Genomic DNA, 12990 nt, shown 5'->3' on the forward strand with positions numbered 1-12990 from the left:
GAAGTAGACAGCAAGACACACTCTGATGGGCTTTTAAGATGCAGAAGACTCTGTGATCTCCAAGTGGAAGTCATGCCACACAAGAGTCTGAACACCAGCAGAGGTGTAATCAGCTCTAGGGACCTACTGGAATGTTCCGAGAAGGAAATAGTGGAGGGCATTGAAGGAGTCACCCATGCCCGGCGCATTACCAGGCGCAGGGAGGGTGAGGAGGTCAAAACCGCCACTATTATCCTCACATTCGGAACTAGGACACCGCCAGAGTATGTGAAGGCAGGATACCTACGAGTTCCAGTGAGGCCCTACATACCTAACCCCATGAGGTGCTTCAAGTGCCAGGGTTATGGACACGGCGCGGCAGTCTGTAAGAGGAACACTGTGTGTGCCAGATGTGCTGGAGAGGGTCATGAGGACAAGGGCTGCACAGCCCAGTTCAAATGCCCAAACTGTCAAGCTGGCCACTCAGCCTACTCCAAGGACTGCCCTGTGTGGAAACAGGAGGTTGCCGTGCAGGAGTACAAGGCAAGAAACGGATGTACCTTTAGCCAGGCGAAATCGGCTGTACTGGCCCTACCCAAGGGCCAATTCGGCTTGACAAAGACCTACGCCCAGGCTGTTGCTAAGAAAGGAAGATCCATAGCCACACAGACGGACACATTGACCCCACCACCCCCTCCTCCTCCCCCAACTGAGAAGAAAACACCGCCAAAGACCACACCTCTGAAGAAACAAGAAAGCCCTGTTGTCATGCTAAAGAACAGGTTCTCTGTGCTCGCTGATGAGAGCATGGAGACTGAGCAGCATGTCAAAACCAATACTCCGGGAGAACCCGGAGACATCATGTCTGACACAGGTTCTCCTCAGAGAACCCAGCCAGACACCCCAACCTCTACTGAGTTAGAGGTTGACCAACTCCCTAAGGGGAGAAATCAAAGCGGAGAGGATGCCCGAGGTGAGAGAGGAGGAAATAACCTCCGCTCTAACCAGAGGGATCTCCCCTCTCCAGAGAGAAAGACTTCCCCCAAAAGGGGGTTGTCCTCCTCTCCATCCAAACCCAAGAATAAAAATACCAAGGTCACTGGAATAAAGGGAAACCCCTCCGGGGGCCTCCCAAGGCCAAATAGCTCCAAGTAGGTCATCTAGAATAAGCCATGGATTCCAGAATTGTACAGTGGAATTGTAGAGGCCTCAAGGCCAATCACGAGGAAATGCAGCTACTGATGGACTCTGAGACTCCTGTAGCTGTCTGCTTACAGGAAACATTTCTGAAAGATTGCATCAGCTTCCGAAGCTACCGTGCTTACACCAAGAATGTTGAGGATGCAGAGAGAGCATCAGGTGGAGTCTGTATCCTTGTGAAGGATAGCATCCCCCATGAGAGGGTAGAACTACAGACCACACTACAGGCCGTAGCAGCTAGGATAACCCTTCACAAGGTTATCACTTGCTGCAGCCTGTATCTACCACCAGGCGCTCCATTAAACCGAACAGACATGGAGGACCTATTGAAACAACTCCCCCGGCCTTATTTAATCCTTGGGGATTTCAATGCCCATAACACCATGTGGGGATCCAACAATACCGACACAAGAGGTCGTATGCTGGAGGATATCTTCCTCCAACATGATTTATGCATACTTAATGATGCATCACCGACCTACTTGCACCCAGGAACTGGATCATTCACATGCATTGACCTCACCGTATGCGTCCCCGGACTTCTGGACGATTTTAAATGGTCAGTTAGCAATGATCTACGGGGAAGTGATCACTTCCCAATCATCATTACTAACAATCTCCCTTCATTGGGACGACCTCAGCGGTGGAAACTGAATAAGGCCGATTGGGAACAATTCCAAAAAAGATGCTCTGAGGATATCACAGAAAATATCCTCCATGAACAGAACCCAGCTGATACCTTTGCTAGCAAGCTACTAAGTATAGCCAGGAAAGTTGTACCCCTAACCTCTGCAAATCCAAAACGGCCTAGCAAACCATGGTTTGATACAGCTTGCAAAAGTGCTATTGGTGATAGGAAAAAACGACTGGCTGCATTTATAAAGAATCCTTCCCAGGAAAACCTAAAGCTATTCAGAATAGCTAGAGCAAAGGCTAGACAAACCATACGGTCAGCCAAAAGGAATTCCTGGAGAAGTTTTGTCGGCAGTCTGGATGCCAAAACTTCTGCTAGAGCGGTTTGGAAGGCAGTAAGGCGAATCAAAGGGAAAGAATCAAATGCAATAGGGCATTTGAAAAACCAAGGACGAACTGTCACGTCCCCCAGAGAAATAGCTGACTGCCTTGCATCCTCAATAGCAGAAAAATCATCCACTGCACACTACACGCCAGAGTTCCAAAAAGTCAAAACCAGGGAGGAAAGACACCCCATTGATTTCAGGTCAGAGAACAATGAAGACTACAACAAACCGTTCTCGCTTGAGGAACTGAGGGAATCGCTGGACAAGTCACATGACACAGCGCCTGGAGAAGACGAAATCCATTACCAGTTCCTCAAGCACCTTCCCGAACCCTCATTGGCAGTCCTGCTAGGGGTCTATAACTGTGTGTGGCAAACAGGCGCTTTCCCAAACAGCTGGAGGAAAGCCACAGTTATACCGATACCTAAACCGGGATGAGACGGCTCTGACCCAGCTAACTATCGACCAATAGCACTAACAAGCTGCATCTGCAAAACCATGGAAAGAATGATTAACAGTAGGCTGGTCTGGTACCTGGAAAGGAATAAAGTGATCTCAAACTACCAGTGCGGATTCCGGCAGGGGCGGACAACAACTGACCACCTGGTAAGGCTGGAAGCTTATATTAGAAATGCATTACTCAGAAGAGAACATCTAGTAGCTGTATTCTTCGATATAGAAAAGGCCTATGACACAACCTGGAAACATGGCATTCTACGTGACCTGGCGCTTATGGGGCTTAAGGGACACCTCCCCCGTTTTGTGGAGGAATTCCTGAAAGATCGAAAATTTCAGGTTCGAGTGGGCAACTCCGCTTCTGACACTCATGACCAGGAAATGGGTGTACCCCAGGGCAGCATTCTGTCAGTCACCCTGTTCAACATTAAAATAAATAGCATCATAAATGCGCTGTCCCCTGGCATAGAGTGCTCTTTGTATGTTGATGACTTTGTCATTCTTACTTATGGGAAAAACATGAACACCTTAGAAAGGAAATTACAGTTATGTTTAAACAAAATTCAGGGTTGGGCAAACTATAATGGTTTCAAATTCTCTGACTCCAAAACAGTTAGTATGCATTTTTGTAATCTAAGGGGGCTCCACCCAGACCCTGAACTATTTATACACAAAAAGAAGATCCCTGTCATGAAAACTACAAAATTTTTAGGCCTCACCTTAGATTCCAAATTTAATTTTCTCCCCCACATTAAGGAACTTAAGAAGAAATGCCAAAAGTCATTAAACATACTAAGAGTACTCAGCCATACGGACTGGGGAGCTGACAGAGATACCTTGCTGCTGCTCTATCGGAGTCTAATTCGATCCAAGCTAGACTACGGATCCATAATATATGGAGCAGCAAGGAAGTCGTACCTAAAAATACTGGAACCAATACAAAATGCTGCCCTGCGTCTCTGTCTCGGCGCGTTTCGTACATCACCTATCCCAAGTCTCCATGTGGAGGCTGGAGAACTCCCCATGGATATAAGAATGAAAAAGCTTGCAATGCAGTATATAGTCAAGCTAAAATCCAACCCCACAAACCCTGCTTTTGACTCCATATTTAACCCCACAGAGGTAGAATTATACAATCGAAGGCCTAACGTCATACAGCCGTTGGGCCTTCGAATGAGAGAACCCATCCAAAATTTAACCCCACCCATTGACCAAATCTCTAAAATAGAAACCCCTCAGAATCCTCCTTGGCTAATGAATAAACCTAAATTAAATTTATCCCTCCTTAATTTCAAAAAAGAAAATACAGACCCAAGCATACTACAAGTCCACTTTAGGGAACTGCAGGAGAGCTACGGAGATTGTGGCACCATCTACACAGACGGATCCAAAATGGAGGGAAAGGTCGCGTGTGCCTGCTCCTTTCGGAACAAAACAATCTCCCGTAGACTCCCCGATGGCTGCTCCATCTTTACGGCCGAATTGCACGCAATATTGCTTGCACTTATGGCCGTAAAAGCATCAGAAAGGAGTAAATTTATAATCTGCTCCGACTCCAAATCTGCATTGCAAGCTTTGGGGCGGATGAAGACTGACATCCCATTGGTACATAAGAGCCTGAAGCTGTTGGACCTAATAACAGCCGACCGTAGGGATGTCACCTTCATCTGGGTCCCCTCCCATGTTGGCATTGAGGGAAACGAAGCCGCAGACAGAGAAGCAAAGAGAGCCCTAAATCATGCGGTGTCAGGAACCCAAATTCCCTACTCGGACCTGAGACAAAGTATTGCCTCTGCCACCTATCGAGAGTGGCAGAACCGATGGGAGGCTGAGACTCACAGTAAACTCAGGCAGATTGTGGCGGATGTCAGGTGGCGGCCCACATCTAAGGGTCTGACAAGGCGTGGTAGCACAACCATGTCCAGACTTAGGATTGGCCACACCTACATCACGCACTCTTTTGTACTGAAGAGAGAGGAGCCCCCACTTTGCGAGTACTGTGACTCTCGCCTCACCGTGGAACATATCCTCGTTGATTGCCCCAGATACCAGGATGTCAGGGCGAAACATTTTAGAGCCACTAATCTAAAAACACTATTTAATAATGTCGACCCTGGGAAGGTACTGGGCTTTATTCGGGAAGTGGGGCTATCTACGAAGATCTGATTTCTGAATTTGTGAACATGCACTATTTACATTAGATTTTTACCAAATATTTAAATTTTTACTACCTTTACTATTTTAACTGTGAATAGACCTTAATTTTAATTATATTACTGTATAGAATCTGGCCCTTGTTGTTTAGAGAGAGAGAGTAGTCCTTAAGGGACTGCAGGCACGACATGGCCTAAATTGTGCCGATGTGCCTCAAATCAACAAACCAAACCTGAGACTAGCACATATCTCCATTCTGATCTATCCTGTGGAGGGCCCAGGGCTGAGACTAGCACATCTTTCCATTCTGATCTATCCTGTGGAGGGCCCTGGCCTGAGACTAGCACATCTTTCCATTCTGATCTATTCTGTGGAGGGCCCTGGCCTGAGACTAGCACATCTCTCCATTCTGATCTATCCTGTGGAGGGCCCTGGCCTGAGACTAGCACATCTCTCCATTCTGATCTATTCTGTGGAGGGCCCTGGCCTGAGACTAGCACATCTTTCCATTCTGATCTATCCTGTGGAGGGCCCTGGCCTGAGACTAGCACATCTTTCCATTCTGATCTATCCTGTGGAGGGCCCTGGCCTGAGACTAGCACATCTTTCCATTCTGATCTATCCTGTGGAGGGCCCTGGCCTGAGACTAGCACATCTTTCCATTCTGATCTATCCTGTGCTTTACGTCACCATGCAGGGACTTTTAGCTGTTGTAGATCTGCCTTTACGTCATCAAGCCACCGTACTCGTGGTCTGCCGTTTGGTTTTTGACGGTGAACAATCTTTGCTCCTATGTTCTCTGGCATTCTTTCGAGGTGACCTGCCCAACGTAATCTGTTCCTTTCTATTTCCGTCACTATGGAAGATGTCTTTTACAAATGGTTTATTTCTTGGTTGGTGCGAGTCCTGCATCTGGTTTCCTCATATATGGCACCATAAATTTTTCTGAGGATTTTTCTTTCCCAAGTATTTAGCAGAACTTTTGTGTTTTTTGTTAGAGTCCAGGTTTCGCTTGCATATATGACTACAGGTCTGATGATGGTTTTGTAAATTGTTTTCTTTGTTTTCTTAGATATAAGTTTGCTTTTAATAATGTGTTGAGTGTTATAGAAAACTCTGTTGCGTGCCTCTAGTCGTTCCTTTACTTCTGACATTTAGTTGGTGGACTAGAAATATGCGGCCTCTCACTGCCAGGACTAACATACAATTCCTAAATAGTACTCCTTCCTCTCTCAGGACTCAGTTACAACTTACTGCTTAAACCTCGTGGTTTCCGCTCAGACTCGTGCTACAAGCACGTTTATACTCGCTAGTCATAATCTGTCACAATGAGGCTCCAAACGAGGCTGTTACACGTAACCTATATGAACGTTATGCCCGTTAGGCAAGTATGGGAGTTGAAACGAGTATCTTTTTGCATTTCAAAAGACTCTTGAATGATCTCTTTTTTTTGTGACAGTCGATGAAGGGGTGCATATATATTGGAGAAATCGGGCACAAAACGTCTAGAGTACATAAGAAGTCCCACAAAACTTCTTAATTTTCGAATATTAGATGGTGTAGGTCATGGTTTTACTGCATCTATCTTCTTCTTATATAATACAGTATCTTGTCGGGATCAGTGCTGATGCCGTCCCCTGATGCTATATGGCCAAGATATTTGACACTCTTCCTAACAAAAATTTCCTTTAGGTTTGCCAGATGCTTCTCAAACATCTTACCAGTGACTTTAATGTTATCCAGGTATACGACACATGTTCCATGGAGAATAAAAAGGAGGAGGCCACAAAAAGCTGTACAACATGGCCATAATTTTTGGAAATAACCTCCGCTCTAACCAGAGGGATCTCCCCTCTCTAGAGAGAAAGACTTCACCCAAAAGGGGGTTGCCCTCCTCTCCATCCAAACCCAAGAATAAAATACCAAGGTCACTGGAATAAACAGAAACCCCTCCGGGGGCCTCCCAAGGCCTAATTGCTCCAAGTAGGTCATCTAGAATAATCCATGGATTCTAGATTTGTACAGTGGAACTGTAGAGGCCTCAAGACCATATATAAGGAAATGCAGCTACTGATAGACTCTGAGACTCCTGTAGCTGTCTGCTTACAGGAAACATTTCTGAAGGATAGCATCATTTTCCGAAGCTACAGTGCTTACAGCAAGAATGTTGAGGATGCAGAGAGAGCATCAGGTGGAGTCTGTATCCTTGTGAAGGACAGCGTCGCCCATGAGAGGGTAGAACAATAGAACACACTACAGGCCGTAGCAGCTAGGATAACCCTACACAAGGGTATCACTTGCTGCAGCCTGTATCTACCACCAGGCGCTCCATTAAACCCAACAGACATGGAGGACCTATTGAAACAACTCCCTCGGCCGTATATAATTCTTGGAGATTTTCATGCCCATAACACTATGTGGGGCTCCAACAACACTGTCACAAGAGGTCGTATGCTGGAGGATATCTTCCTCCAACATGATTTATGCATACTTAATGATGCATCACCGACCTACTTGCACCCAGGAACTGAATATCTCACGTGCATTGACCTCATCGTATGCGTCCCCGGACTTCTGGACGATTTTAAATGGTCAGTTAGCAATGATCTACGGGGAAGTAATCACTTCCCATCATTACTAACAATCTCCCCTCATTGGGAAGTCCTCAGCGGTGGAAACTGAATAAGGCCGACTGGGGACAATTCAAAAAAGTATGCTCCGAGGATATCACAGAAAATATCCTTGATGAACAGAACCCAGCTGATACCTTTGCTATCAAGTTACTTGATATTGCCCGGAAAGTTGTTCCCTAACCTCCGCAAATCCAAAACGGCATAGCAATCCTTGGTTTGATACAACTTGCAAAAGTGTTATTGGCGATAGGAAAAACGACTGGCTGCATTTATAATGAATCCTTCCCAGGAAAACCTAAAGCTCTTCAGGATAGCTAGAGCAAAGGCTAGATAAACCGAATGGTCAGCCAAAAGGAATTCCTGTAGGATGCCAAAACTTCTGCTAGAGCGGTTTGGAAGGCAGTAAGGCGTTCTCGCTTGAGGAACTGAAGGACTCGCTGGACAAATCACATGACACAGCGAGGGGAGAATGAAATCCATTATCAGTTCCTCAAGCGAACCCTCAGTGGTGACCCTGCTAAAAATCTATAACTGTGTGTGGCATACAGGCGCTTTCCCAAACAGCTGGAGGAAAGCCACAGTTATACCGATACCTAAACCGGGAAGAGACGGCTCTGACCCAGCTAACTATCGACCAATAGCACTAACAAGCTGCATCTGCAAAACCATGGAAAGAATGATTAACAGCAGGCTGGTCTGGTACCTGGAAAGGAATAAAGTGATCTCAAACTACCAGTGCGGATTCCGGCAGGGGCGGACAACAACTGACCACCTGGTAAGGCTGGAAGCTTATATTAGAAATGCATTACTCAGAAGAGAACATCTAGTAGCTGTATTCTTCGATATAGAAAAGGCCTATGACACAACCTGGAAACATGGCATTCTACGTGACCTGGCGCTTATGGGGCTTAAGGGACACCTCCCCCGTTTTGTGGAGGAATTCCTGAAAGATCGAAAATTTCAGGTCCGAGTGGGCAACTCCGCTTCTGACACTCATGACCAGGAAATGGGTGTACCCCAGGGCAGCATTCTGTCAGTCACCCTGTTCAACATTAAAATAAATAGCATCATAAATGCGCTGTCCCCTGGCATAAAGTGCTCTCTGTATGTTGATGACTTTGTCATTCTTACTTATGGGAAAAAACATGAACACCTTAGAAAGAGAATTACAGTTATGTTTAAACAAAATTCAGGGTTGGGCAAACTATAACGGTTTCAAATTCTTAGACTCCAAAACAGTTAGTATGCATTTTTGTAATCTACCCAGACACCCAGACCCTGAACTATTTATACACAAAAAGAAGATCCCTGTCGTGAAAACTACAAAATTTTTAGACCTCACCTTAGATTCCAAATTTAATTTTCTCCCCCACATTAAGGAACTTAAGAAGAAATGCCAAAAGTCATTAAACATACTAAGAGTACTCAGCCATACGGACTGGGGAGCTGACAGAGATACCTTGCTGCTGCTCTATCGGAGTCTAATTCGATCCAAGCTAGACTACGGATCCATAATATATGGAGCAGCAAGGAAGTCGTACCTAAAAATACTGGAACCAATACAAAATGCTGCCCTGCGTCTCTGTCTCGGCGCGTTTCGTACATCACCTATCCCAAGTCTCCATGTGGAGGCTGGAGAACTCCCCATGGTTATAAGAATGAAAAAGCTTGCAATGCAATATATAGTCAAGCTAAAATCCAACCCCACGAACCCTGCTTTTGACTCCATATTTAACCCCACAGAGGTAGAATTATACAATCGAAGGCCTAACGTCATACAGCCGTTGGGCCTTCAAATGAGAGAACCCATCCAAAATTTAACCCCACCCATTGACCAAATCTCTAAAATAGAAACCCCTCAGAACCCTCCTTGGCTAATGAATAAACCCAAATTAAATTTATCCCTCCTCAATTTCAAAAAAGAAAATACAGACCCAAGCATACTACAAGTCCACTTTAGGGAACTGCAGGAGAGCTACGGAGATTGTGGCACCATCTACACAGACGGATCCAAAATGGAGGGAAAGGTCGCGTGTGCCTGCTCCTTTCGGAACAAAACAATCTCCCGTAGACTCCCCAATGGCTGCTCCATCTTTACGGCCGAATTGCACGCAATATTGCTTGCACTTATGGCCGTAAAAGCATCAAAAAGGAGGAAATTTATAATCTGCTCCGACTCCAAATCTGCATTGCAAGCTTTGGGGCGGATGAAGACTGACATCCCATTGGTACATAAGAGCCTGAAGCTGTTGGACCAAATAACAGCCGACCGTAGGGATGTCACCTTCATCTGGGTCCCCTCCCATGTTGGCATTGAGGGAAACGAAGCCGCAGACAGAGAAGCAAAGAGAGCCCTAAATCATGCGGTGTCAGGAACCCAAATTCCCTACTCGGACCTGAGACAAAGTATTGCCTCTGCCACCTATCGAGAGTGGCAGAACCGATGGGAGGCTGAGACTCACAGTAAACTCAGGCAGATTGTGGCGGATGTCAGGTGGCGGCCCACATCTAAGGGTCTGACAAGGCGTGGTAGCACGACCATGTCCAGACTTAGGATTGGCCACACCTACATCACGCACTCTTTTGTACTGAAGAGAGAGGAACCCCCACTTTGTGAGTACTGTGACTCTCGCCTCACCGTGGAACATATCCTCGTTGATTGCCCCAGATACCAGGATGTCAGGGCGAAATATTTTAGAGCCACTAATTTAAAAACACTATTTGATAATGTCGACCCTGGGAAGGTACTGGGCTTTATCCGGGAAGTGGGGCTATCTACGAAGATCTGATTTATGAATTTGTGAACATGCAATATTTACATTAGATTTTTACCAAATATTTAAATTTTTACTACCTTTACTATTTTAACTGTGAATAGACCTTGATTTTAATGATATGACTGTATAGAATCTGGCCCTTGTTGTTTAGAGAGAGAGGGATCCTTAAGGGACTGCAGGCACGACATGGCCTAAATTGTGCCGATGTGCCTCAAATCAAAAAATGAAATCAAACCACGGATGAAATGACCGGGGATGAAGCGACCAAGGATGAAGTGACCGGGGATGATATGACCGTTCACCATTCAGAGGAATAGCTTAGTCCGCTCTTGATATATTTATTTGTATTTTGTCAATCATAAATCTAGATAGGCCCCTAATTAAAATAGCCTCTCTTTACAAATTTTTCTTATACAAAAAACAAAAAAAAAACAAGTACACACATTCACACTTGGCCCTTCTATTTATTATGACAGGTTATTTTTTATACTTAATGTTTGCTTTGGAATAGAGAACTACCTGTTGATCTAGATCTAGTCTTGTTCTACGCACACACGCTTTCATACAGATGTTAAAACACATTTTATAATCTCAATGATCTAAGGATAATCCCTTATATTCACTCAGACAATTATCTACATCTAGAGGAGAATTACATTAAATATCTAGATCTGTGATGGAATATACAAATATACAGTCAAAACAAAATGGAATGAAATAAACGCACCAAAAAGTGATCATAAGTGCTTCTTTCAAATGTCGGCTGTCAGATACGTTATTATCAGTAATTGCAAATTAAAAATCATTTTTGGCCAATTTAACCAACTACTGTTTCGATCTTAAAAATAGCTTAGTTGACCTATGTTCCAGTTAAGTAAGAATACGTTACATTTTCGTATTTTATCATCAACGGCAAGTGGGAGAATCAATGATTGAGTGATTATGACCAAGAATTGTATATATTAGATAAGTATTATTTTTAAAATATTCTTATTCTATAAACCTATTTTCTTACCTTAATTGTAGCACATAATGAGAACGGAAAGAATAGGATGACCAAGATGTAAGCCAATACTGTTAAGATTATTGCACAGCATCCGTTATCTTGGGGACTGTTATTAGCTGCAGGAAAAAAATAAACAGTAGAAACATTCAAATGTTAAAGTATGCCTAGATGTTTAGAGCGCAATTTAACCTTTTTTTTTCTTTAAATCTCATCAAACATTACACACAAAAAAAACATTTAAAAGACTAGTTTTTACAAGACAATAGTCCTTTCAAGAACGCGATAGTCCTTTCAATACCGATGCTTCAAACAAAGCATTAGGGTTTATTCAAAGAAATCAAATAAGAACATAAAACTTAAATGTTATTTAACTTTGTTTAGACCAATAATAGAATATGCATCCTCTGTTTGGGACCCCTCAATTCAAGAAAACATTAAGAAACTGGAACAGACACAAATAGAGATGTGAGATTCATAACAAACGCATATTCACATTTGACTAGAGTAACACCATTAGTAAAATCACTAAATTTAGAAAGCCTTCAGGATAGAAGACTTAAAAGTAAAGTAGCAATTATACATAAAACACTGAACCATAATCTTCAAATACAAAAACAAAACCTAATAAAATACTCAGAAAGACACAAAGATACAGGCACATTCCTCGTTCCATATGCTAGGACAAATATGTACAAATGCTGGATCTAGGTCTAGGCATGGTTCAAATTTAATTGTATTTCTTTTTTACTATGAAATATTATATCGGTCAAACTAGAGTTTTCCCTGTGTGGGCAAATATCTCTATTCTCAGTGATATACATCATTGTTACGTTTCTAGGAAAATCGTTAGAGACATTTTTGAGAGCCGCATACAGGTTCCATAAAGTTCTGACTTGACTAAAGTTATATTGTAAGAACAAGAAACACATTATAAAAAGACATTTTTGTTTTAAAGACTAGACCTCCATTATACAACTTACAATTATGTTTCAAAAAAAAAAAATTTAAAAATATAATTAGGTCAGTCAGCTCCTAATACGGTGCTAAACATAAGGTCATGGGGGCATTGTATAACTGAGTAATTATTTATTGGTACTGTCAGGTAATTCTGAATGAAAGCGTGGGTCAGCCATCTTTGTTATTGTTTTGTCTGTGATCTTATATCTTGTTTTTTCCCCTCAAATTTGGGCTTTTTTATATATATATATTTTAGTCGCTTAAAAATAATTCATCTAGATTCTAGATCTAACTAGTAGGACAAATTAATATGGTAATATGACAAGGTCATTTGGCTTTTGGTAATAAACGGTAAGCCTACTTAAACATATGTTCACGTAGTTAAATCTAGATACTCTGTTTAGTCCTGTTGTTATTTCAATTGTTATTGACATTGTTCAGAGGCCTTCCAAATTATTGACTTACGTGACTAACACTGAAAATCATTAAAAGCATGTATTTTTTTTACTAATAATAAAAAAGTTAACTATTGAACTTGTTGACGCGAGACATGAACTAATATAAGTTTCAATTTCATTGTTTCATTCTTTTTCATGTAGTCCAAATATCTTTCTGTATTCTGCTATCCACATTTCTGTATTCTGCTATCCACATTTCTGTATTCTGCTATCCACATTTCTCTTCTTCTCTCCTTCCCCGTCCCCTTACCTACCATGTAATTAAATTAATTGTTTTCAATATCATGATCGAATAAGCATTAAACTTAAATATGAAGGCCTGAGAGAAGCGGGGTATTAGTGACTGAAGCT

At 42.9% G+C, this 12990-nt stretch overlaps 1 protein-coding gene across 5 annotated transcripts in view; it reads right to left on the reverse strand.

Annotated features, from left to right (window-relative positions):
• The window catches only part of LOC106064682 (band 7 protein AGAP004871-like), a 98602-nt gene that overhangs the window by 36475 nt on the left and 49137 nt on the right, over positions 1 to 12990 (reverse strand). For all 5 annotated transcript variants that reach the window (XM_056040458.1, XM_056040457.1, XM_056040456.1 and 2 more), the window contains exon 3: positions 11234 to 11340. In XM_056040458.1, coding sequence (XP_055896433.1) covers positions 11234 to 11340 — 107 coding nt within the window. The remainder of the gene's footprint in view (positions 1 to 11233; positions 11341 to 12990) is intronic.

Source organism: Biomphalaria glabrata, chromosome 9, assembly GCF_947242115.1.
Source record: "Biomphalaria glabrata chromosome 9, xgBioGlab47.1, whole genome shotgun sequence".
Lineage (NCBI taxonomy): Eukaryota > Metazoa > Mollusca > Gastropoda > Planorbidae > Biomphalaria > Biomphalaria glabrata.